Source organism: Sceloporus occidentalis, unplaced genomic scaffold (assembly GCF_023333645.1).
Source record: "Sceloporus occidentalis isolate IW3139 unplaced genomic scaffold, rSceOcc1.0.p SCAF_4, whole genome shotgun sequence".
Classification (NCBI taxonomy): Eukaryota; Metazoa; Chordata; class Lepidosauria; order Squamata; family Phrynosomatidae; genus Sceloporus; species Sceloporus occidentalis.
Genome location: NW_028316984.1, coordinates 187,201,322 through 187,228,572, shown reverse-complemented (window position 1 = coordinate 187,228,572; position 27,251 = coordinate 187,201,322). Strand labels below are relative to the sequence as shown.

The window sequence follows — 27,251 nt, the reverse complement described above, 5'->3', positions numbered from 1 at the left end:
ATGCTCCCACATCCTCTGCCACGTACACTTGGGCTGTTTTATGCTGAGAAGAGACCTTTATGTAATCAGGAATTAAACCAAACATTGGCCTATATCTGTGGCAAAATTACCCCCCTTACAAATTACGGAGTGTGTGCAGGTGGGGTTTTTTTAAAGTAAAAAACGAGGGGAGGTGAAACATTCTGAAGGGGTGAAGCAAGTGGGATGCAGCCCTTTAATGACCTATAGGGGCTAATATAGCTTCCTGGCTCCTGGCAATTGCTAGCTCCTGATGTAAAGTCAAAGGCCCACGAGTTACCTATCTTCCACTGTATTTCATTTAATGCTCTCTAATAAAACTCATTTCTTGGCTTCCTCACTTTCACTCATGAAGCTGCCTTGCTCTGAATTAAATAGTTTGGGCAAAACATTCAGGAAGATTTACCCTGGTGTCTTGCTGACCAAGAAGCCACCCACTACCATGGAATCGTAACTGAATCTCCTCATGTCCCTCTCCCTTACTATTAGGGGCCTCACTTTTGGACTAAGGAATCACAGAATCATAGAGCCATCCAGTCCAAACCTCTGCCATGCAGGAACACACAATCAAAGCACTCCCAACAGATGGTCATGCCTCCAAGGAGGGAGACTCTCCAGCTCTCTGAGGCAGCGTATTCCACTGTCAAACAGCTCTTACTGTCAGGAAGTTCTTCCTAATGTTGAGATGGAATTGCTCCAGGTCCTATTCTCCAGAGCTGCAAAAACAAACTTGCTCCATTCTCAGTATGGCATCTTTTCAAAGATTTAAACAGGGCTATTATATCAATGCTTAACCTTTTCTTCTCCAGGCTAAACATACCCAGCCCCCTAGGTCTCTTCTTATATAGGGTATAGTTTCCAGACTTTTCACCATTTTGCTTGCCCTTCTCTGGACACGCTCCAGGTTATCAACATTCTTTTTGAATTGTGGTGCCCAGAACTGGACACAGTATTCCACGCAGGCCTAATCAAAGCAGAATACAGTGGGACTATTACTTCCTCAATCTAGACACTATAGTTCGATTGATGCAGTCCAGAATTGCATTTGTTTTTTAGCTGCTCCATCACACTGTTGACACATGTTCAACTTGTGGTTTAATAGGACTCCTAAATCCTATTCATATGTACTGTCTTCAAGTCAGGTATCACCCATCCGATATACGTGCATTGCATTTTTACTGCCCGTGTAGAATCCTGCATTTCTCCTTGTTTAAATTGATTTTGTTAGTTTTGGACCCTCTTTCTACTCTATTAAAGTGATTTTGAATTCTGATCTTAACCTCTGCAGAGCTTCTCCTCCTAATTTGGTGCCATCTGCAAATTTGATAAGCATGTCCTCTATTTTTTCAACAAAGTCATCAGTAAAGGTGAATAGCACTGGGCCCAGAACAGAATCCTGTGGCATCTCACTGGTCACTTCTTTCCAGGATAGAGAGGAGCCATTAATGAGCACTCTTTAGGTTTGGTCAGTCAACCAAGTACTGTACAAATCCACTTAACAGTAGCATTGTCTAAGTCCACATTTTATAAGCTTGTTTGCAAGAATATCATGGGCGACCTTGTCAAAGGCCTTACTGAAATCAAGATAGGCTACATCCACAGCATTCCCTCATCTACCAAGCTGGCAATTTTATCAAAAAAGAGATCAGATTAATGTGGCATGACTTGTTTTTGAGAAAGCCATGTTGACTTTTTGTGATTATAGTATTTCTAAATGTTTACATACTGTCTGTTTAATGATCTGTACTAAAATATTTCCTAGTACTGATGTCAAGCTAACTGGGCAGTAAATGTTAGGATCCTCTTTCCCCGCCTTTTTGAAAACATTTGCCCTCCTCCAGTCCACTGGGACCTCACCTGTTTTCCAGGTATTCTCAAAGATTACTGCCAGAGACTTTGAGATTATTTTTGCCAGTTCTTTTAATATCCTTGGAAATTGTTCATCTGGCCCTGAAGACATGAACTCGTTTAGATTATCCAGGTATTTCTGTACTACCACTTTCTTATTCTGTGCATTTATTCTTTGAGGAGCGTCAAAACGACTTACTTCGCAACCCACACTTTGATCCCTTTTCAATTATCCTGCACCTAGAGGAAGTTCTACTGGAATTACAAAATACTGCTGCTTTTTCACTAGACTGGCAAGTTTAAACTATTAATAAAATAATTGTTTTGAAGACAAAAATTAATACATTTGCTTTATTAATAATTATTTTTGTGGTATATTTTGGAATGTAACAAAGATCTTCTTTTTTAGATAAGCATTTGTTTCATCAGTGTTATTCTGTGCTTTCATTTGATTTATTGTGCATTTTTAATTTTGACCATAATGATGTTTTGTGATTTCATGGTATAGTGGACTTTCCACATTGACTGGCGTTAGGGATGCAAGACCCCCATGACGGTGGAAAAAATGGAAATAAAAACATTTTTTTTAAACTTGAGAGGACACATCTTTAAATCCTTCAGCACTGTTCTCTGGTGAACAACTGCTGGATGCTGACCACAGAATTACACTGGAGTACCTACAAAAGCCTAGGTAACTGTTCTCTCTAGGAATCTCATGTGCAATTTCTTGCAGACACTGACCACAGAGTTGCACTGGAGGACCTAGAAATTCCTAGAGGTAACATATTAATCAAATCCACAAAAGTCAAAGCCGTAAATGTGGAGGGATGACTGCATCGTTCGGGTTTCAAATGTTGTAAGCTGCCATAAATGGTGTGAAGAGGAAAAAAAGGGTAGTAAACAATTTCTTGTATAAATAAATGAATAAAATAAATATTAAAATTCTGGAGGATTTTCTCATGTAGTGCATGATGATGCCTTCCAGTATTATTTTTATCTGGTATGCTTGTTTTATGACACTGTTTGGTGAAAAATACTTCAAAGACTTCAAGATGTTCCTTGTTACTCAACCTCCATGACATGTCACAAATATTTTTTCCCTCATCACAAGTGTTTTATGATACTGCGGGGCAAAGAATATTTCAAAGATTTGAAGATGTTCTTTGTTAGTCAACCTCCATGCCATGTTATAATGATTCCCTCCCCACCCATGACAAGTTATGCCATACTTTCAAAACACACATAAAACATTTCTATAAGCTTAAGATAAACTATTTCAAATATCTGTACTTCAACTGGCACAGCCATCCAATGTAATGAAAATTCAGACCATTTAACCATCAGTCAGCAAAAAGTACAAAAAAAGTTTTTATGTGTTACCTTCTCTCTGATTTCTAAAGCCCTTTTGCACAAAGGCTCAGCTTCCTTGTATTTGCCTCTTTTCCCATAAAGCACAGCAAGGTTATTTAAAGTCGCTGCAACCTGCAAAGGAAGAAAAAACACTGCATCTACTACTATGATTCACAAAAAAGTTTGGAGTAGGAAAGCAGATCATTTAATTGCAGTCAAATTGTTTTTTTAGTACTGCAAATGTGTAAGTATGACTGGTTTATTAAAAAAAATCAAGTTGAAAAATCTGTTGATCTAGTATGCTGATGCTTAAATTTAAAAGACTTACACAAATGATGATACAGATTATAGTAAACATTGTTTGCTCAGCCCACGAACCTAATTAGCTACTTTAATCATCAAAGGCTAAGAAATAGATCAATAACTGATTTCTTCTTCAGTCTGTATCACAAACTCCAGCAGGTATGCAAAAAGGGTTCAACAGGACTAGGACTAGCTCCCCACAACAAACTCTAGCCCAAAGGCTCAACGCTTTATTGGGTTTTCAATGGACTAAGTTAGATGCTTCATATAGGATGGGAAACACTAGGATAAGATTTCAATTACTAAGAAATATATGTGTTTACTTTAATTGAAGCAAAACAGTAATTGCACAAGAGAGAAAAGAAATAAACAAGCACTCAAATGAAATTATTTTAGAACTCTGTTGGGGGGGCAAAAGTATTTCATTTTTCTCAAAAAAAAATTCTAAATCTGGCTTGACTTACTTGGTCACTTATACAAAATATATATTTCTACTATTTCTCATTAATTTCTAATAGGAACCTAGCAACATTGAAATATTTTTTTGACTCTGAAGCATATTCAAATCATGCAAATTGATTTGGAATTTGGATCACTGTTGAAGTGATTTGTGCTTAATTATTAAAAGTGCAAACTTTCAACAGGGGGTCCCATACTTTAATGATGTCAACAACAAGGCAGGGTTTAAGAATGTTCCTGTTGAGTTTCACAGCAAAATAATTGGTACTTACTGATAAAAAGAAACAAAAAAGGAAGAAACAAAATAAGCCCCAATCCCAATCCTATATACAAACCGCAGGATGATCTTTGCCCAAGGTCTTCTCACGAATAGCCAAGGCATCATTCAGTAAGTTTGCTGCATCTTTGTACTTATTCTGATCCCTAAAGTAGGGAAAGAGTTGTAAATAACACACCCTAACTCTCAAATGTAACATTAACACTTTCCGTCAAAGTAATCAATATACGTATTATCTAGAGTTGGCTTGTACAAGCAGTCAAAGCAATTTCTGCTCCTTTCTGTATTAATGAAGTTTTCCTGATTCAATTGAGCTACAACAAAATGCAGAGAAGGGCAACTCATTCCCCCCCCTCCAGCTTCTATTCACAACAGCAATTATGGATGACAGCATTTGGAGAAGGATCAGACCACTTAGCCCTGAAACAGTAGTTATTGGAGTGAAAAGAGTGCTAAAAACTAGGAGACAGACCTGTGATCTGGGCCAAGCTGCCTTCTACATACTACTTCTGAATAGTACAGGATGAAATTATAATTTTGTCCAATTTTTCACCCCATTTCCACCAGTTCACAAGCCCAAAAGTAAATCTGGACCTATCATAAGCACCAGCGAGTGCCCAACTAAAGGCTGAATGCAGTTCCTTGACCTCTCATTGCTACCAACTAACAGAAGCAAGAATGCCAGTTACCCAGTTCTAAATGTTAAGTATTATTCCATAAGAAATTGCAGAACTATTTTCATCAAAAATCTAAAATGAAAGACTTTCCAAAAGTTTGGTGAAAACATGGCTGTTTATCAATATCTTTGGGGTCTTTGGTCAAATCTGTACAAGTTTTAAATATTTTAATTTAATTATTAGATTGTTTAATACGTTTTACACAGTTTCAGTTATTCATTATTTGACATTTAAGATGTTCTAATTTGTTTTAAATTGCTTTTATCTTTACACCACCAAAAGATAAAGAGTAGGATATTTCTGTATTTCTATATCTATTTCCTACCTTTTCCCAATCTCTTGGACTCAGAGTGGTTTATATACTTTTAATAAATGATTAAAATGAGTTAAAAGGGACATTTTCTCAAATTAAAATGAATCAAAACAAGGCACATGAGATACCAAGACTACTTCATAGTGTAAATAATTCCCTCCCCCAATACAACAATACTTTAACTGTAGTTAACATTAAAAGCCCTCCAGCAGCTTTTTAAAATAATGTTAGAAGTACCAACCTGTATACTAATGCAAGTATATTCAACATAGTAGCAACATCAGGGTGATCGTGGCCTGAGGTTTTCTCCAGGTCCTCAAGTGCTTGTTTACAGAGGGGTACAGCAACTTCATATCTACCCTGGGAAGCATACTGTATGACAAGGTTATGAAGAGTCCTTAATCTTGCTGGAATCTCATAGCCACCTTGTTGGGCTGCAGCTGCTGCACTGCTATGTGGTTGTTGAACTGGGAAAACAAAACATTACCAAGAGAAGTAAATGAGATTCATGTCATTCACACGAAGGAGATAAGCTTCATTAAGACCTCACAAATGTTTCAAGTCTATGAGAATCACGGTTGAGTGCATTTTTACCACCTTGCATACAATCTAAAACGTGATTTGTAAGCAAATTTATATGCATTTTATTCCACCTGCTCTTGAAACTATCTCAGCTCTTCAGAGACTGCGATGGGATATCGCCTAACCCATAGGAAAACAGGAATTCAAGAAACCCTCCACTTGCAAATGTTATCTTATAGGATGAGCCCTTGTAACAAGGAAAGGAGAGTAGTCCTCCTAACCTTTCACCTTGGAGAAATGACGATATTTTCCAGTCTAGTGAACTTCAGAAATGAATCTGTTTCAACATCTCCTTTGAGAGATAAGTACACTCAACCCAGTTCAGAGAGCTTAATGTGCGCATTGGGTAAGCCACAGTTATCACGAATGAAGCAACTGAAAGAGCAAATCCATACTTAACAGGGTAATAGCTGCCTAGTAGTAAGTACTGAAAGGAAGAAGGGTACCATGACAATCTCCAGTCACACATATGCGAGTTTTTTGAAAGAAAAACAAAACCCTGCAGCCACCTCTGTTGATCTATATAAACCCAGTTCTAGCAATTTTCATCTCCACCAGAAGCAGGTATTTCGTAAAACTAACAGGTCTCAGTAGCCTATTCAAATCCCCCATAGACTTTGCTTTACTACAAGACAGCTTGCAACAACATATTTTTGATAGAAAAATCTACTCAGAATCCCCACAAAATAACTCAGGAAAACAGGATGGGAATGAAACAAAATGTCATTGTGCCTCTAAACAAATAATGCTAGCAACCCTGTGAAGAAATCTCATATTGAAATAGGGCATTTGACTACTTGTCATGACAATCCACTGTCTACAGAGTGACTGTTTGGGGAAAACCATGTATGTGATTTTGATATTGTGTACTGTGCACTAATTACATGCAGCTGTCTAAGAATTAAGGAACAGCTACTGCCCTCACTATAAATATACAAATAATAATAATAACAAACATGCATATACATTAATTCCCCTTACTTCCTTGTCCTTGGTCATCTTCATCATTTGGAAATAAATCATCCAGTGGTTCTTTGGTAGAATCTGTATCTTTATCTTCCTAAAAAAAGGAAACCAAACTGTTACATTTAAATGAACCCATATGTATATGTACAGCTTCAATTTCCAAATAAAACTTTGATCATGCAGTGGAAATACCAATTTGTGATATGTGGTACTACAGTTTGGACCGGAATACTTCACCCATGGGTAACAAATTACAGAGTAAGGACAAGTTGCTTACCTGTAACTGTAGTTCCTCAAGTAGTCAGCTGTGAACTCACACAAATGGGTTATCTGTGCCTGCACAGTTTATCATTCAGAACTATCTAGAGCTATTATATAAGTGTTTTGGCAGTAGCCCCACCCATTCCCCGCATATTTAACTAGCATGCTTCGCACCTAAAACCTCAGTTCCGTGGATGCCAAAGCAGCACCAAGGATCTATGGAAAGGCAGGATATGATGAGGGAAGGATAGATGAGCTTGTGTGAGTTCACAAATGACCACTCTAAAAACTACAGTTACAGGTAAGCAACCTGTCCTCCTTCTTTATGGTCTCTGTGACTTACACAAATGAGAGACTAGCAAGCTACTAGCCATGAGAGGCAGGAGCATCATGCTAAGTAGGAAAACAACACAACCATTGATCTTACATCTACTCTATAGTAAGAAATGAAAGTTACAAAAGCCCGCAGCACTGTCAACAAAAACACCTAGGACCCTTCTGCCATCAGGGCAATCTGTTCCAAGTCTGAAGATGAGGTCTGCATTGATGCAGACAACACAATGTTCTGACTGACATGCAATGCAAACATAACTTTATGGAAAAACTGATGTCCGGTTGGAGAACAATCCCTGTGGAATTGGAGGTAAGGCTGGTCCATCTGAGGATACATAACTCTCCTACCCATATAGCTGATGCAATTGCCACCACAAAGCTGCCTCCCAGGTAAATAGGCGGGTATCACAGAACACCATTGGTTCAAAAGGTTTCCTGGACAGCTGAGAATGTACCAACACCACACTCCAACAATGGAGAGTGAAGATTCTTGTAATCCCTGAGGAACCTTAAAACGAACAAGTTTAAACTGGAAATAAGAGATCTGAAAATAGGAGATCTGGAAGTTAGCCAACATTGCCTCCAGGTATCACTTGACAGAAGGAAGAGAGAGAGACCTTTATTTGACAAAGAGAGAAAAAATTTGAGCACATGATCAACCTGTGCTTGAACTGGACAGATTGCTTGAGATGACCAGAAGGACAGAAACAGCTTCCATTTATATGCATAGAAACCCTGAGTCCTGTGTGCTGCAGAAATGACGTTCTTGATGGCATCAGGAAGCGATACTAGAGAAGCACGCTCCATGCCATCAGTCTAAGAGTGTCTATGTCTGGGTGCCCTACCTGCTGGTTGTGAATGGTAAGAAGGTCTGGGCTGAGTAGCAACTTCATATAGTGATCTCACAACAGATGCAAGAGGGACACGGACCATAACTGTCTTGGCCACTACAGGGCCAACAGTATGCATTTGGGTTTGTCCTGATGGATCTTGTCAATCACCGTGTTGATGAGTACAAACAGCAGGACAATATATGTGACAGACCCCCCCCCCCCCCCCCGTTGAACAAAAACACATTGCGGTACCTATCAAGCCCTTCCCTTTGCAGACTCTGGACCAGAAGAGCTTGCTTTGCTTGTTTTGAGGAGACACAATGAGGTCTATGGATTGTGTAAGATCTTCAAGCTATGGGAAACACCGAATTCTCGTGTGCAATTTCTACTTCTGGCAGGACACAGGTGCTCAACCTTAATGCATCCACCAACGTGTTCTCATCTCTTGGCAACTTTATCACAAAGGCTAGTATGCTGTGAGGAATGCACCAGTTCCTCACAGGAATTTCAGGATCATGAGGTGTAATAGGATATCTGGTCTTGAGCCCCTTTGCTTGTTCAGGCAGAAGACAAAAGTCGTGTTGACAGACACTACCTAAACAGCCTTACCTGGCGGTGTTTGCTAAAAAGTTCAATATGTTTTTATGAAAGCAAGCAACTCTACAGTATTGATGTGAAAGGCTCTGTCATCTGTGGACCAGTGACCTCTGACTGTAAACCTGGATAACTGGTGCCACAGCCCTCTAGAGACACACTTGTGTCTAGCACCTTAAGTGGAAGAGGAAGAACAGCATTCCTGCTTATACATTCCTGAAATTAATCCACCAGCTGAGTGAATGGTGGATATTATGGAGTCTCTTGTGAGGAGAACTGGTAAGTAGGACAAAACACAATACAAACCAGACCTGCTGTGGTCTCATTCAGAGCCTTGCATATGGAGTGACTAACACTATTGGTACCCATGAATTCTAAGAGAACCAGGAATGTACAAGCACGAATACCATTCCTCCCTCCATCACTCAAGGTATCTTGCCCTCATGCACAGATATCAACAGGTGATTCTTTGAAAGATAAAATTCCTATCGTTGGGAAGAAAAGCAACCTGTGCAGAAGGGTCTATCAATGCCTCAACGAAACACACCTCCTGAATCAGTTCCATGTGGGATTTCTCAATGTTTACAATGAGGCCCAAACAGTCTATTAGCTGAAGAGTGGGGCAAATATCTAAAAGAAGCTGCAAATATGTATGTGCAACTAACAACAGATAAAATGATGCCTTGCTGGCAAAGCCAAACAGCCACTAGTCATGCTTTTAGTAAAAACCCGAGGGGAAGTGCACATTCAAATTGTAGGATAGATACGCATACCTTCCCACCACAAAACAGAAGAAACACAAGACAGTCTGATCGTGCTATGAAAATATGCATCCTTCATGTCCTCTTTTGCCAATCAATCACCCTTCTGCATCAGAGGGAGGAAAGAACCAAGTGTAATCACCCTGAAACACCCGGGTTGAACACAGAAGTTGACATCTCAAAGGTCCAGAATGAGATACAACTCTCATCTTTCTTAGACACAATGAAATAGTGGGAGACCAACCCCCAACACAGAAGAGAGAGGGACAGGCTCAACAGCTCCCTTGAGCAGCAGGAGCCCCAGCTCTACTTCCAAGGGGAGTGAGGAAAGGGTGATGTGATAGACCCCAACAGGGGGATTCTTCCAGACCTCTAAGCCATATTTCTTCCTGATGATGTCAAGGGCCCATGTCTCTGAGGTGATAGAGGCCCAAGCATAGTAGAAATTTTGATGCCTGTCTTTGAATAGTGGTAACTGAAGTGGCATACACTGAGCATGCAAAGTGCTGCTCTCCTGAAGTCAAACACGCTGCTTAGCCTGATCCTGAGATTTTTTTCCTGAACTGTTGCTTGTAACTACCGAAAACAAAGCCTTGAATGAAGGCAATGAATTGATGTTTGCTAGGAAGAATTCCCTGGGCTGTATTGGCGCTGCTATGATCGTGTATACCTCTGCCAACAGGGCTTGGACCGAGACAGAAAATGTCGTTGGGAATGGAGGTCAAATTTCTTAGCAATAGTTCTCATTTTATGAGCGAGTTCCAATCTGGTGTCAATTTCCCCATTGAAGAGTCCACTCATCAAATGGGAAATCTTCAATCATTGTCTTAGGATGAATGGAAAGTCCCGAAGACCATAACAAACTTCTGCTTTAAAGATGGACACCAGACTACACTCTTCTTCTGTAAGCCTGTCCAAGTAAGAAGATACCTCTTTAACAATTCTGAAGAACAAGGCAATAGTCGAATAAAATTTTCACCCTATGATGGCTTTCTTTTTCCCTTCCCAATCAGCTAGAGTAGAATGAATCTTCTGGGAAGGCCTGGGTCAGCTGGAGTGGAGTGGAGTGGGTTGGGTAACATCCACAATAATGGAATTTAGGATGCTGTACCAAACCGACAGCACCAGTCTCCACCACCTAATACAAGCCCTCCAGTTTTTTTGAGGTGGACGGTACAGGAGGGTTAGTCAAAAAACATTGCATGACTTGTTGAAGACAAGGGTGCATCAGGATCAATGCAGGAGCCCATTATTGTACCTTCTTGAAAACTGGGCCTTCAAACGACAGGTCTGCTTTACTTGCAGACCTTCACCATCTTTAACATTTCATCCACAAAGGAGTGCACGTTATCAGTGGGTGATGGAGAGTCAATCTCACCCACTATGCACACTTGTTAGGTGTACAGGGAGTGGTTGGGACACCCCCCCCCAAAAGCTCTAGGTTCCGAATGATACACTGTGCAAGCACAGATTGTCCATGTGTGAGTCACAGAGACCACAAATAAGAAAGATCAGTTTTGTGTTCTCTCAGAAGAAACAAATTAATTTGACTTATTTCCATTCAGCTTCTTTATAGGATATCATCAGCTAGCAAACAGAAGTAAAGTTAAAAAAAAATACTTACTGAAGGGGACATATCATCATCATATTTTTTTAACTGGTTCATAAATTCAAGGTGCTTCTTTTCTTCTTCCAGCTGAGCCACAGATTGTTCACTCTTCTGTAATTTCTGCTGAGTATTGGCTAGTTCATCCCTTAACCACTGATTTTCCTGGCATAGCCGACGAACCTGAGCACGTAATTTCTGCTTTTCCGATTCCACTGCATTTAAATGATTTGACAAGGCCATCATTACCTACAAAGTACCAGAGATCATTAGTACTCTTTCTGTGAAGCTCATGGTACTTGACCGTATATGTGGGTCAACATCAAGTTCCAGTGCTTTACAAGATTTCTATTTGTTAAAATCTTTCTCAAAGCAAGATAACATTTTACCACAACCATTTTTACCTGTGCTTCACTGAGTCCCAGTTCCAACATTTCCAAAGACTTGCGAATCATGTTTGATTTTTCTTCCACCAAATTGGTCTCATCATCTTTCTTCAAACATTTCAGTGTCTCTAGTAAACTCTGTAAGATGGAATTGTGCTCATTCTTTAGTGCTTCTAGTCCTTGAATCACTTGCTTAGTTTTAGAAATAATTTCATCTTGAGTAAGCTTCTCCAACTTGTCTTCCTTTAGATACACCATTGTGGACATGTTGTCATACATTCTGGGAAAACACAAATACAGATGTTCACCATTTAAAGGCCTTCAGCTTAAAGATTCATAACCATGGTTTCTCCTAGTTTCTAGAATTTCATTATTATTTTTTCATAATCTAGGACTCAAGGTGGCTTACAAAGGTTAAAACAGATACAGGTAAAATTGGTATTAGTTGAGATCTTAATGTTCCTCGTGTTGTGTGCCCTTTAGGGTCTCCTTAACACATTTCTATCATATCAGGACTTTGTTTTTAGGTCTGCTTTAATGGCTTTTGGCTATGAATTGTGCAGTTGCTGGTTTCTGAATATGACCCTATGTCTGAATTGAAATAGTATATTTTTGCTGTTGAGCTGTTTTTTTTCTGTGCTGTTCATATTTTTTTACATTTCAATAGCGTATATTTTTGCATATTATGTTGTGCAGACATGCAAATATACTTGAAGTAAATATAAATGAAGTAAATATTATTTAGTCCTTCCCCCTTGTCACCACCCTTCCATTCAAGGGAGGGCATTACCCATCAACAAAAACAACAGTAGGGCCTCCTACTGTTAACACACATTTAAGGCTTTTCTTTATCTTCACTGTTGTGTCCTTCAGAAGCGTTTTGCCTACAATTCCCATCAATCCTATCCAGTTAATCAACTGTCATAAATGATGGGAATTACAGTCCAAAATATCTGGAGAGTACCTGGTTGAGGGAAGGATAAGTAGTTTAGAGTTTCAATTCAGACCCCTAAAAGCAACCATCATCAGCATCCTCCTCATCCCCAAAGTAACAAAGGAAGAGAAACTCTTGATCTCCAAGCATCTAAAAAGCTAAGCAATGTTGCAAAAACTAGCACACGTTCTGTATGTTGTTTTTTGAGCAGAACCACCAAATAGTAGCAAACCACTAGAATTTCTTCTTGCCATTGAAACAGCATCAAATTCTGAGTTCTTCCAATACCAAAATGATTGGTTTAGCTAATTCTTTAGCCCAAGACTACAGTAAGTATCACTTATTTTCTGAGGTCTTAAAACAGTGATCCCCAAACTGTGCCCTTTAAGAAATTTTGGACTTCAGCTCTCAGAAGCCTCAGCCATGTTGGCCAATAATCTGGGATTCTGGGAGCTGAAGTCCAGATTCTCTTAAAGAGTGAAGTTTGGAGACCACAGTCTTAAACTATACCAGTGATCCTCAAATCTTCTCAGGCTACCACCCCCTTTCCTCTTGGGTAACAACCCTAGTGCCCTCCTAATCGGTATATTTTTTGGTATTAGATCTACTGCTCTACTGCAAATTCAAAACAGCCAATCTCAGTCACTGCTACCTTCGCACTAAGTCACCCTGGGAGAAATAACTGAGCAACTGGCTGAGCAGCGACCCAGATGTTTCTTGCTTGTGCTAGTCTTGTAGCAAAGGCCAGTACAGATGAGAGTCTTTTTGGTCGCTGTTTGAGGGGCTGCTCAGTCGCTGCTCCCTTTGCACCCTGTCATGCTGGGAGCAGCAACTGAACAGCTGGTTAAGAAGCAACCAAGAAGTGTCTCAGCCTTGAAGCAAAGGCCAGTGTGGACTAGATACCTCTTGGTTGCTGCTCAGTCAGCTGCTCATTTGCTGCTCCCAGGGCAAGGAAGAAGCTTCTCCCTAGAGAGGAGAGACTCTCAGTCCTTCACTGGGGCAGAAAAAGGCACAGCCTGTGTGCATGTAGGGGGTTTACAGAGGCCACATGCTCTGGACTGGAGAGGGCCAGGAAAGGGAGAGAAGTCTTGAAATTTTAGTCAAAAAAATTAACCCCAAAAACCTGGGTTGACTTATCCACGGGTCAAACTACTATACTTTAACTCTTATAAAGAAAGAAACCATCCCTTGGCAAAAGGCAAGAGTGTAATCTGTCCTGAAAGCATTGATGCCTTCTACTCTCTCACCCATCCATACTTTAATGTGAACACAAATAGTTATGCCTACTGGAATTTTGTAAGTTTTCTGGCATTGGTTTCCTTTGGTTCATCCTTTAGATCCTTTGTTACATGCCCCTAAGTTTTACCCTCAAATTATTCATGGGTCATACCAAAATCCAAATGTTGGCCCCAAAAACCTGCCTTTGAATTATACATGAAGTCGACTTATACACAAGTACAGTATATACTGTAGCTCTTGTAAGCTATTATTTGGGAAAGGCAAAATACAGCACCAAACCAAATACAGAAGAAAGAAATGAGGACATAGTTCTGGCCAAATACATTAGAGGAAAATCTAGAATCAAAATGAGTAGAAAAGGGAACAGAAAAGTCATCCTCTACACAGAACCTAAGGTTCATAGTGCATGATGCAAACTTTCTCAGGAAGAAGGAAATTTTGCCAGGCATCTTCCTGAAAATATACTTTCTTTGGTGCCCAGTCGCTTACTAACAGCATGGAAGCCAGTTCCCCATGGCACTATTACGTACTGTTGCCATAAGAACAGTAACTGGATAAGAAAGGCTGTCCCCCAGAGCCTGCTCATATGATTCCTGTATAGAGATGCTTGTCTCAGCTCATGTAATCATAATACGGAAACATCTTCCACATCATCAGCAGCCAGGTATAACGGGCTTCAACTTCCACCAAGAGCCTCTTCCAGTCCTACTGGGGGAAGTATCTGAAATGAAAACGCTGCAAGTGGATTTTATTGTAAGTCATTTCGAAACAGGATCTTCCTGCTATACATTGAAACTAAATACTTTTTTGTGGGTTTTTCAGCCTTCAACTTCACATTAAATACATTTTGTAAAAGAGGTCTTTGCCTTGAAAGGTTGCATGTAAACACTTACAATAAATAAATGAATTACAGTGACTCAGAATGTCAATAAAACTGTCCCCAAACGCTGCAATGCAGAAAACTGTCCTTTTAACTTCTAGCATCATAGCCAGATACCTGGTTTTTAGGAAAAGTTGCTTTCTTTCCACATTTGTGTGGTTTGGATCCTTCACTGTGTTTGCTTCCAAGGTAAGAGTGTGCTCCCTTCTCTGGTTCAAGTTTATTTGCCTAGTATCAGCTTGGAAAACTACCTCTCCAGAGGGCTTCATTTCATTTATGTCAGTGAGAACTGGAAACACCAAGTAATCAAGCTTTGGGGTGAGGAAGAATTAACTGCAGGGTATGTTACTGAGATCATGTTAGGAAGTATCAAGGAAAATGTTAAGCTTTCACTAGCAATTTTATTTGTTGTTGTTGTTGTGTGCCTTCATGTCATTTCTGACTTATGGCAATCCTAAGGTGAACCTATCACGGGGTTTTCTGGAGCTGAGAGCGTGTGACTCACCCAAGGAATTTTTATGGCTGAGCAGGGACTCGAACCCTGATCTACAAAGTTGTAATCCAACAAGCAATTTCATACCCATAAGAAAATATAAAGAACCACCATGCTGTATTGGATTGGATACTGGATTAGGATTCTAGGAGACTATGGTTTGGAACCCATTGGATGACCTTGGGAAGTCACATTCTCTCAACCTTAGAGAAAGATGATGGCAAACCTCCTCTGAATAAATCTTGCCCAAGAAACTTTGATAGGGTCATAAATTGGAGTCAACATGAAAGTCAACAACAACAAGAAGAAGAAAATGTAATAATTCAGTACATCCAAGTAGAATTTAACTATGTCATAATAGGTATTCCTTTTGGATAAGGAAAGTATATTCATTAAAGCACTAAAAATAGCTACCTTCAATCTGCTGATATTACATCAGAACCATCCAAACTTTCCATTAGAAAAAAAAAGTGAAACAAGAAGTCATGGGCTTCTATCAACGCTGTCAAGTATAATAGGAATTAGAATAATAGGAACATAGAGTTGGAACTGGAGTGAACTACTCTGGGATTCATTTTGTCTTCACAAAACCATGGTCCTACCAAGAAAACCATTACTTTAATTCCAAAATTAAACAACTGAAGGCCAGGTACAATTTTAAAATGATGCCTATGTAGGGTTGCCATAAGTCAGGACCTCCAAACTGGGACAAATGTAGGACAACATTTTCAAATGTAGGACACATTTTTTTTTTTAAATGCATGTTTCTTAAGCATGATCAAAATGGAGGAGGACAAGCCTAGACCGAGGACGCAGGCTCCTCTAAGGGGCTTGTGTGCTCGGCCCAGGCCTGTCCTCCAAGGCCACTCTCCTCTTCCCGGACCTCCCCTTTCCTCCAAAGGGCTCTTTGGAGCTCTTTGAAGGGAAGGGAAGGGAGACAGGAAAGGAGAGGAGAGACCTGGGCACTAGCCCAGTCCTGCTCTTCCCAGACCTCCCCTTTCCTCCAAAGGGCTCTTTTTGGAGCCCTTTGAAGGGAAGGGAAGGGAACAGGGAAGGCGAGGACGCGGCGGCTGCAGAGGACAGCCCCAGGCCTCTCCTCAGCGGCTTCATTTTCCTCAGGCCAAAGGGAGCCTGCAGAAAACACAGCCAAGGAGAAGCCTGACCCAAGCAGGAAAGGTAAGTAGGGAACTAGGGAGGGAAGGAGGGAGGGAGAAGGCAAGGCAAGGGACTTTTGTCCCCAATCCGACGTCCCATGCTTCTTCACCGAGACTCTACAGTACACAGAAAGTGCACTTGGGGGGGGGGGGACCTTTGAAAATGGGCACCCACCACCTCCTCCTCCTCCTCCTCCTCGCCATGCACTAAGAAAGGGCGCTTTTCCCTCGCCCTGGCTGGCACAGAGTCTGTCTCCTCCTCCTCCAAAGATCCACCTCCTCCTTGAGGCTGGCCAATAGCAGAGTGGGGCTGGAAACAGCTGTTCTGCCATTGGCCAGCCAGCCTCAAGGGGACGAGTGTTCCCTTTAGGCATGATGGCTGCTGGCTGGGGCCCAAACCTGAGATTTAGAGTGAACCAGACCGTGACCGTGCCAGTACCCTCAAAACCGTTACAATCATGGGCGCAGCCAGGTTATGGCATCCCTATGCCAAGAAGCAGAAACACTTATGATTTAATCCCAGCAATGTTCTAATGAACAACAAGCTCTATAGCATCTATAGACACAAAGCTTAAGAATTCTGATATCCCTCCTATATAGAAGTACACAGAAGGAAAGTAAAACATGTTTTCATTGTGAACTTGTTTCTAAACTATTAAGTTTTTCAATAGCAAAATACTCTGACATTATCCACGCCGGTAATCTGTAAACTAGCCACTTATGAATGTAAGAGTTTTCATCATTGTCTACCCATTTATTAATGGGTAATTATTATTAATTAATTAAAAAGGAGCAGGGGTACATATGCATCCAACCAACATAGGGCAGGACAGTTCAGAAAGAACACAAGACAAAACTAAGATGGGGGAAATGCAAGACTGGTACAAGGACTTGTCCTAACATATGATAATACAGTAAACCAGTGCACTCAGTAGGTGGGGGGGGGGGGGCGCTATGGATGATGTGCCAAAAGATCGAAAACCAGCAGCTTCACCATCACCATCCATCATGACAATCAAAGCTATGCCAAATCCTACAAGCCCAAATAAAATGTGTTTAGTGATCTTTACACAGGAACCCTCACCCCCCTCCCAATTTTAAAAAATTATTTTGCTCCATATGGGGATTGGGGTGCAACTTTTCCATGTCTTCAGCCTTCAACAGGCTGTTTTAGTCCCAGTAGAGACCTTAAAAAAACAGGAAGTGAACTAAAAGTTAATTCGGGGACAATGAGAGGCATCTGGGGGCATTTCCCCCTAAAAAATTCTAATAAGTTCTTGGGGGATTGATGGCAGGAGATACTCGCAAAAAGCCCTTGAATAGCCAACACAGCTCCAGCTTCCAACACCTTTCAGTTGTCCACCTCTGATTTAACCTGTTTCATTCATACAAACCTGGAGCTGAACCACCACCAGTATTTTGTACATCTTGTGAGAAAAAAGGGAATGTGTATGCAACATTTTTAAAACCATTTGGGGCCATCAAGTCTCTCTCCCCTTTTTGGTATATACTTCATTTATACAAATTTAATACAGTAAAGGAATTATTCCAAACCCACTCACACCTTGTTAATCTTCCCCTCCTTCCTCTCAACAGTAATGTTATGTATACAACAGCAACTGACTGTACAACATGTAATTCAGTAACACACACACACAGAGAGAAAGAGACTTACAATGAAAAGTAGTATTTAACAGTCAAGGAACAAAAGACAAGAGGGTGGGGAGGGAATACAACCTCTGGAAAACAATTTTCATATTCCTTCACAAATGAAGGCTAACTGTTGAACAGTTGTAAGAATGTGGACTCTTTTGTTTTGCCCCTGCCTTTAAATACCACTTTCCCTTTTCTGGGCAGGTGTAGGTGTTCCTTTGTATATCAGGATATACTAAAATCAAATCAAAAATGCAGTTTACCTCGCAGAGGCCTACAGAAATAAGATGGTCGCAGTAAGAGATGTGGGACAAAAACATCTACCTAGGGCAATCTGGGCATGGCTCTTCTTGTTTTTTCCAACCATGCTTCCACATCTAGCAAACCATCAAGATGGCTCTCTCATTCAGGTAGTGACATGTAGGGAGGCTTATAACACAATTTAAACACTAGCTTTGAAAAATCTTGCTCACAGTCAGTTGGCTTGTCTCTTAACACAGATGTCCCCTTCAGTACATACTAGCAAGACTGTATGCTTTGCAGCATATGACAATGATTTCATCCTCCATTCCTATTCATTTTAACGTGAAAACTAAACTACGCAAGTCACTAGAAATAGTTCATTAGCTATACATACACAACTATAGCTCCAACCCATCTGTTGCCACAATCCTACATAAAAATGCCTAACTGCACTCAAAGATTCATCCAGCAAGTCCATGAGTGCCCAAAGGACCACTACTCTGTTAATGGGAATGCACATCTTCATCAAATATACACATGCAATTCTACTTCTCTACATGTACTGTTCCTTTCCTGAAGCAGGGTGTAAATTGGGAGTGATCAAAAGGGACCCTCCTCCCAAACTGTTTTTGCAATAAGCCCACTTCAACTTTCTGCAAAAATGAGCAAAAACTGATATTTTCTGTTTCTTAAGCAGGTGCATTGCATGCAGGTGTGCATGCACACAGAAACCCCTAAGTAAAAAAAGTTTTAGTTTCAATTTTGAAGACATCTCTAGACCTGGTATAACCTACAGTACATCTCTGGAACTAAGAACTAATGGTTTTTAAGTGTTTAAAATGGCAGGTCTTTAAAAAAAAGCATTTTCAAGAGCACACTATACTATTTTAATTGTATTTTTTTAGAACTGCTTTAACACTTTTGAAGTGTAGGTTTTAAACTGTTTTTAGTGTTGCTAACTGTTTGGTTCCATTTTAGTGCTAATATTTTGTATGTTTTAACTATATTACAGTCTTCTAAATTTGTAATCTGCCTTGAATCCAGGTTTGGGGTAATAAGCAGGCATCAATAAAGTTAAGAAAAAGAAGATGCTGAAGAGGAAAAGTTGGTCACGAGATCATTAGAAGTTTCTTCAGTGTAAATGTCTGGTGCAATGAAACATAGTGAAACTGAAAATTAAACATTGTTAATATGTATCCCAATGAAGCCATGGAATGTATGTATGTTTTGACAGCATACAAATGACAAGACTACACTTCTATGGAACTATCCCACAAGAAACAAATCCTAGAGATATATTCATGAGAGGTCAGGAGCAACAGCGGTCTAGGCAAGCATTTTTTCCCTGCTCAATGTAGACATTTTTAGGTCAATGCCAGTGAACAAAATATCTAGGCTGTAAAACTATATTTTTACAAGTCTATACAAATACTGACACTTTTTAAAAAGCTACCCTTAAGGCATCCTTAACCAAATCAAAACTGGTGGTACATAACATAAACAAGTCTAAATGAAAACATGGATCTGAAGTGCAGATTTGCACATACAGAGTTGTTTTCATTATTTCTTCTGTTTAGCAGCACAAGAGTAATAAAAATATAAGGTTAACTACATTTGATTAGTTATTAAATTTGAATGTCATAAATGTAGAATATGATTCGCTCAAACATGTATTCATTTCTCTTTATTCCCACACTGTACTGTACTACATGTCTCTGTTCCTATTTTCCATTACATTTGGAAGCATCCTGAGGAGTGTGGAGCCCAGTCACCAAGCTAATAGAGACATTAATCAAATATGAGTCAAGTGTTATATCCTCAACATACCACTATGCAGATTGACTATAAAAATTAACTCATTATTCAGATACACCTTGAGGGCAAGCAAGAAGCATAAGGAGATATAAATAAGGTCAGAATTCGGAACACAACTGTTCAGCAACATGTGCAGAGGAAGAAAGAAAACTACTATAACAATCAGTGCAAACAAGCAGAAGACAAAAACAAAAATGTAAAACAAGACACTTCTTCCAAAAGATCCAAAACATTAATGGGAAATTTAAACCAAGTGTAGAAATGCTATGTGACCAGCAAGGAAACACAGATATGATCAGAAGAAAACAAAAAGAAGCAATGCACTGAAGAACTATAATGAGATGGAAAGACAACAGATTTCTTCAAGGAAGAATGGTTTGACATGGCAATCACAATGCTGGAAAGTGAAGTGGACGAATCTCTGAAAAGAATTGGAAGAAATAAAGAACAAATGCATACCAAGTGATAGAGGCAGAATCCATTTGAATTCTAACAAAAATCTACCAACAAATATATAAAACAAAAGCAATGGCAGACAGACTGGAAAGGCTCAATATATTCCAATCGCCCCAAAAGAATTGAACCATTGCATTCACCTGCTTTGCAAGCTAAGTAAGGTTTTACAACAAAGACTTTATTTTCAAAGAGAGAAAAAAAAAAAACCCAGGATCCATAAAGACACAATTGAAGAGTATTAAAGAGGGAAAAAACTATTTTCCATGGGACCTTCTTCACTGTAAAGAAGATTAGTGCCGTTTGGGGAACTCTGCTGAAACAATTCCTTGTATTTAAAAAAACCCCACAAATTCATTAAAAATATTTGTTTTAAAAAAAATTGCATGTGGATCAGCAACAAGACACAAACTATACAGTCTGGTAATAAAGGCATACTTCTTTAGGTGATTTGTTTCTTACGCAGCAATACATGCAACCCCATGAGCAGAATGTCCCAATTAAGAACAAATTTAAATTCAGCTAGGAGGCATGCTTCCATTTTGTGACAATAATTGCAGTTCAATTCCCACTCTAAAAAAAAAAAAGATCCTATTTTATTTCAATAGACCTTCCAGACCAACAGTGACAATTCACATTGCCTTATATACTCAACTGCTGGTTTTCAATCTGAAAAAATCCTAAAATATACAGAAGCCATGTTGACATATTAGGAGGGATACATACTAAGGAGTCAAAGCGAACTTATATTCTAAGCTAACTGTGCCTCAGAGGCAGATCAGAAAGGTAGGGACTGAAGAGCTGCACTAATCCTCATGTCCAAAGGGAATTTTGCCTGCAGCAAAAAAAGCCAGAGACTGCATTAGAGGGTACAATGAAACATCCCAAGGGCACCCAGCTGAGCAAAAGAGACCAACAGATATACCACAAAAGGAGAGGGGTTGGCGAGGGTTTTGTCGGAGTCTGATGGAAAATGCCTCAAACATAAAGCAAACTGTTTTCTTTTTTTATTTTGAAATTATAACCCACTTCATTCTTTTTAATGTTCAGATATTGTTCTGTGTTCTTGTTAAACATTTATAGACTTCCTGTGAGGTTATAAATGCACTTACTCATATACCAATGACCTAGATTTCTTTTTTAACCTCCTCTTTCTATATCATTTTTGCTATTCACTCTGCCTTAATTAGGCAGCAAGCATAAGTACCGCAAAGTACAATTATTTCACAACAGGATCACATTTTCCTTTATTTGAATGCTATTATATGATATACATTTTTAAACAAGTACACAACTTTATCAGTATCCCAGTAGCCATATAGATCCATTCCGTTTTCATATTGACAGGAAGGTTAGAGAGACTGCTGTAACACAATATAGAAATTTTATTGAATCAATGACTTTGAAAAAATTGACCATTTAAATGTCTTGGCATCTAAGCATTTCTAAATTAGTCTACACTGCTGCCATACAGTTCCAGGCTTCTTCAAATCTGAAATCATCTCAGTAGTTTCCTGTTTTGCAATATGCCTGCTATAACACAGTTGTTCTGGCTTACAACACATTATCGCTTTGCCTAATGGATCTGCTTTAACAACACTATTGGTGAATGGTGGACTTATTATTTCAGATGCATTTAAATTCTATGACTAATACCTTTTGGTCATTGCACAACCAACTTCTGGCAGTTGTTAGAAAGTGATTTGGTTGTCATGTGAGATATTTAAAAACTAACTTTTATAAAAAATATCATGACATTTTAAATCAATGTTGGAGAAACAAAGGGAGTTCTAGCTTTCTTCTAGAGAATCATAGTTTGAACGAACGCAAAAGGCCATCTAGCCATGTTATGTAGGAATCCATAATGAAAGAACTTCTGAGAAATGGTCTCACAATCCCTATGTAAAAACCTCCAACAAATGAGAGGTTAGTCTATCCCACTGTCAAACAGCTCTTATTTGCTTATTCAATAAATATGTGGTTCACTTGTTCATATACTGCTCAGTTCACCAGTACATGTCTAATTTCATTGACAACTTATCCCTGTCTATCCACAAGTAATATCATTTGAGTTTAACAGGGCTTTCTCCTGCATACGATGGTATTAGTCTGATGCCTTATTTGTTGGTTTTATTTCACTTTACTATGATGTGGTGAATTGTAAGCACCACGTGTGAAATGTTTAAGCAAGGACACAAAAATAAAATGAAATACTTTGATTGTTTTTCCTCTTCAAATGATTTGTGGCATTTTCCCTATTAATAAAGAAAAGATGGCTCCATATTCCAGAAAGCCTCTTTAAGATGTAGACATAAATGTGCACTAAAGCAAATAATTTTTGTCTATGAAAAAATTAAAGCTCTCTTTTAAAAAAAACACCACTTAACTGAATTGAAAGCAAATATCACAGTGTTTCTGGCTTTTGTATACAGAAGGTTTTTTAAATTTTATTAAATAATTTTAAAAAGAAGCAAACATACATATCAACAAACAATACAATAAAAACATTAACACACAAGTAACACATATATACCATTACATTCACCTTCACACTGATCTGTATCTTCTTTCTATTGGTTACAGATCTGTATACTTTCCATCTTCCATTTCACTTTCTTTCTCTTACTTGTACCCTCTTACTCATCTTATTCCTCTTTCCCTGTCAACTTTTGCTTCAGTTCATTTCCATTGTTCAAAACCTTATGGCAATTAAAATGACTGAAAATAAAAACAGGTCTGATGTCCCTGGAGTTACAGACTCAAGAGACAAAAAAGTGAGACAGAATTGCCCCTGTCTTCCTTCCTTATTTCAGGAAAAAGCAAACACACACACAAATATCTATCCACCTTGCAACTATAGACATTATGAGGAAAATAGGGACCCTAAAGGCACCAGATCCTGTCTGATCTTGAAAGCTAAACATAGTCAGCCCTGGTTAGTACTTGGATGAGAGACTGCTATCCAGGAGCTGTATGCTATATTTCAAAGAAAGGAACTGTCAACACCAGCTTTGAGTATTCAAAGCCCTATGAAATTCATGGGGTCACCATAGATAATTGGAAAACACGTATAAACTATAGGTGATATTAATGTTATTGGATTTGACAGTTAGGTAAGTGGTATCATCATCATTATTAATATTGTTATTATTATTATTTGTATTGTGGTGTTAAGGAATGTGGGAACGTATTATGGTAAATACTGGTGTTAAAAGAGGAAAACAGAAGATTAACAGGAGAAATAAAGCTTTATTCAATTAGAGAATAGGTAGGAAGTCTTTTGTTATGTTTTAAGGGGGGAGGGATCGGGGGTAGTTTGTCTATGTTTAATTCTTAGTTTGTTTCAGTGACTTTGGTTACTGTGTGTGTTGTGTACGTTTAAGTCTGTGTGTTCAATTTTTGTATTAATAACATTTATTATTTTTAAAAAAGCAATTCATGGGGTCCTCGTAAGTCTATAGGCAACTTGAAGGCACATGAATATAGACACATCATCCCATGATTTTCCTTAGTCCTGTGTGTTGTCAGGCCCTAAATAAATACTCACATGAAGGCCAAGAATAGGAACAAGTAAGCAACTTAAGGAAGGAAAGGTGGCTGGGTGGGTAGTAGAAAACCAGCACATCCCCTACACGCAGAGATCCAAATGCTTCCTCTCCTGCATCCCTTCCCTGGGAGTCATGTCCTCCACTTTGCTCATTCCAAACGATCCACAACTGAACATCAACAGCCTAATGAGACTAGCTGTTTTCCTCAGGGACCAACCCAGACTAACAGGAGCCTGGCTCAGCCTTTTCTTCTGCATGAGTAAGAGAAAGGAGACTCCATTGAGGGAAGATGGAGGGCAGACGCACACTTAAGACAAGAGCTACAGACCCTATCGCCTCTTCTCCCATCTATGTATGGCCCCTACCACCTGCCTTTCCTCCATCTTCTGGGATGCTCCACACAACCCACCCCAGGGTTACACACCCTTCACTATCAATCACTCACAAATTATTCACACCATAATGGCCTCATCTTCCACAAAAGCTTCTTTCTTTTCCTAAGCCTCAAAGGTGCTACAAGATCCCTTTGCATACTCATCTTCTTAACCAACCCTAAACAGCAGCATCTGAAGCCTTTGCCTCACCCTTCCTCCTAAGCAGCATCGTTTCCTTCAAACACATGCCTCCCTCCCCTAAATCACAGATTTAGGGGCTACAGAAGACATACACACACACCCCATCCCAGGATTTTCCTTAGCCTTGTGGCCCTAAACAACAACACTCAAAGCCAGAAATGGGAAGAAGTAAGCAACATAAGGAAAGAAAGGCTTTTGTGGGGGGAGTATTAGAAGAAAGCAGCACATCCCTTACACACAGATTCAATCCTTAAATCCTTAGGCAAGGAATACTCACCCTTCCTCCTAAGCAGCATCACTTCCCTGAAATACACACCTCCCCCCACCTCTTCACACACACTTAAGCGCTAAAAAATAATGCTGGTTGCTGTCAGTTTCTTATTGCCTCTGCCTCCTCCACACCTGCCTGTCCTCCATCTTCTGAGATGATCAATACAACCTTTTTTCCCAGAGTCACACCCTCCTTCCTCCATTTGCCATCCACAATCCACACAACCCCAGTGAAGTACCCTATCTTCTTAAAACCCCCTGATGTACAACACCTGAGTCCTTCCCCGCGTCCCTCAGGTGCAACACTGTCCCCCAAAAGTCTCCCGAACACACCCCTTCACCCCAAATTCTCTCTCTCACACACACAAATTAAGTGCTCCATCTTTTGAACCCCCCTTTCCTGGTGTGCAGTGCCTGATTCTTTCCTCACCCCTTAAATGTAACACTGTCCTCCTCTAAAAGTCTCTCCAACATGCCCCTTCACCCCAAATCCACGCACACACGCTTAAGTGTCCCTTCTTCTTAACCCCCTCCTGTTGTGCAACACCTGAATCCTTTCTTTTGCCCCTTAGATGCAACTTTGCCCCCTCAAAAGCCTCCCCAACACACCGCTTTACCCCAAATCCACACATACACCCCAGTTGAGCCTCATCTTCTTAGCCCCCCACATGCAACACCCGATTCCTTCTTGTCCCTGAGATGCAACCCTGTCCCCCTTAAAAGCCTCCCCAACACACCTCTTCACCCCAATTCCACTCACACATATATACACAAACACACACCGCAACTAAGTGCCTCATCTTAACCCCCTCCTAGTGAGCAACACCTGAATCCTTCCTCACCCCTTAGATACAACACTGTCCCCCCTGCAAGTCTCCCCATAACACCTATTTCACCCCAAATACACACACACCCCAATTAAGTGCCTCACCTTCTTAGGTCCCTCCTGCTATGCACCTTACCTCTTCACCCCAAATCCACACCTTATTGTTCTCCTAAGTGTGTGACAGCTGATTCCTCACCTATTAGATGCAACACTGTCCCCCCAAAAGCATCCCCAACACACCTCTTTCACCCCAAATCCACACACATATATATACAATGCTTCATCTGCTTAACCCCCCCCTTCCTGGTGTGCAAATCCTTTCTTTCACCCCTTAGATGCAGCCTTGTCCCCTTCAAAAGCCTCCACTACACACTTCTTCACCCCAAATCCACACACACACGCCTCAATAAGTGCCCCATCTTCTTGACTCCCCCTCCTGGTTTGCAACACCTGATTATTTGCTTTCGCCTCTTAGATGTAACACTGCCCCCCCAAAAGCCTCCCCAGAACACCTTTCACCCCAATCATACACCCACACAAACAAACACACATATATACACAAGCATACACACCCCAATTAAGTGGAGGACTTTATTAACCCCTTCCTGGTGTACTACACCTGAATACTTCCTTTCGCCCCTTAGATGCAACCGTGTCCCCCTCAAAAACCTCCCCAACACCCCCATTACACACACACACACACACACACACACACACAGGTGGAGTGCCTCATCTTCTTAACCCCTCCTGGTGAGTTCCACCTGATTCCTTCCTCACCCCTCAGATGAAACATTGCCCCCCTCCAAAAGCCCCCCAAACATACCTCTTTCACCCCAAATCCACACACCAACACACAGAGATACACAAAGACACACCCCAATTACGTAGACCATCTTCTTCACCCTCTCCCATGGGATCCAAGACCTGAATCCTTGCTTTCGCCACTTACATACAACACTGTCCCCCCCCCAAAAAAATAGCCTCCCCAACACACCTCTTTCACCCACAACAAACTACACTTCCCAGAAGGCCATGGCAGCTTAAATCGGTATTAACACGGATCATCCCTCCAATGCGGATGCAGCCATGGGCAAAAGAGGCCGTTGGGACGGAGGCGCGAAGGAAGGTCCACACGGGGAAGAGGAAGCGACGGGCCCCCGTTTCATGACTCACCCCAGTTAGGACCTCCCCGCCCGGGCCGGAATAGCCGGCTGTCAGCGGCGGAGCGGAGCAGAGCGCTTCCTTCCTCCCCGGCTTCCGAAGCCTGACTGAGCGGCCCTTGGCTCCGCCCCCTCTCCTCACCCAAAATGGCCGCCCCTCCCAACCCACAATCCCCCGCGCGAGGCCGGAGCCATGACGTCACCGCTGCCCTGAGGAGAAAGGGAGCGCTGCCTGACAGACAGTGTGAGGCGACGCGCATGCGCCAAAAGCCCAGATTGTGGGGCCTGTAGAGAGTCAAATACTGTGCTGTCTTCCTCTTCTTCACACTCCCCTCACACACTAGTTACCTTTGTTTACACACAGAGGGATGATGTCCCCTCACCACAAGATATGTAGGGCCTCTTGCACACTGTGAAAGCTCAAAGCAGTCATTTTTGGAG

The 27,251-nt window shown here is 40.5% G+C and overlaps 1 protein-coding gene across 8 annotated transcripts in view; it reads right to left on the bottom strand.

Moving 5' to 3' along the window:
* Nucleotides 1-26,934, bottom strand: part of KLC1 (kinesin light chain 1) — a 64,639-nt gene extending 37,705 nt beyond the window's left edge. For 5 of the 8 annotated variants that reach the window (XR_016281029.1, XR_016281030.1, XR_016281028.1 and 2 more), the window contains exons 1-7: nucleotides 14,271-14,416; nucleotides 11,586-11,847; nucleotides 11,200-11,430; nucleotides 6,809-6,887; nucleotides 5,487-5,712; nucleotides 4,314-4,401; nucleotides 3,247-3,348 (exon numbers count right to left, since the gene is read on the bottom strand). Coding sequence is in view for 5 of the 8 variants with exons in the window: in XM_089522619.1 (XP_089378745.1) it covers nucleotides 3,247-3,348; nucleotides 4,314-4,401; nucleotides 5,487-5,712; nucleotides 6,809-6,887; nucleotides 11,200-11,430; nucleotides 11,586-11,847; nucleotides 14,271-14,326 (1,044 nt within the window). In the remaining 3 variants the exon portion in view is untranslated. Of the gene's footprint in view, nucleotides 1-3,246; nucleotides 3,349-4,313; nucleotides 4,402-5,486; nucleotides 5,713-6,808; nucleotides 6,888-11,199; nucleotides 11,431-11,585; nucleotides 11,848-14,270; nucleotides 14,417-26,823 lie in introns of those variants that run through there. The other 3 variants (XM_089522621.1, XM_089522622.1, XM_089522623.1) reach the window with 3 other exon arrangements.
* Between the last annotated feature and the right edge of the window lie 317 nt (nucleotides 26,935-27,251).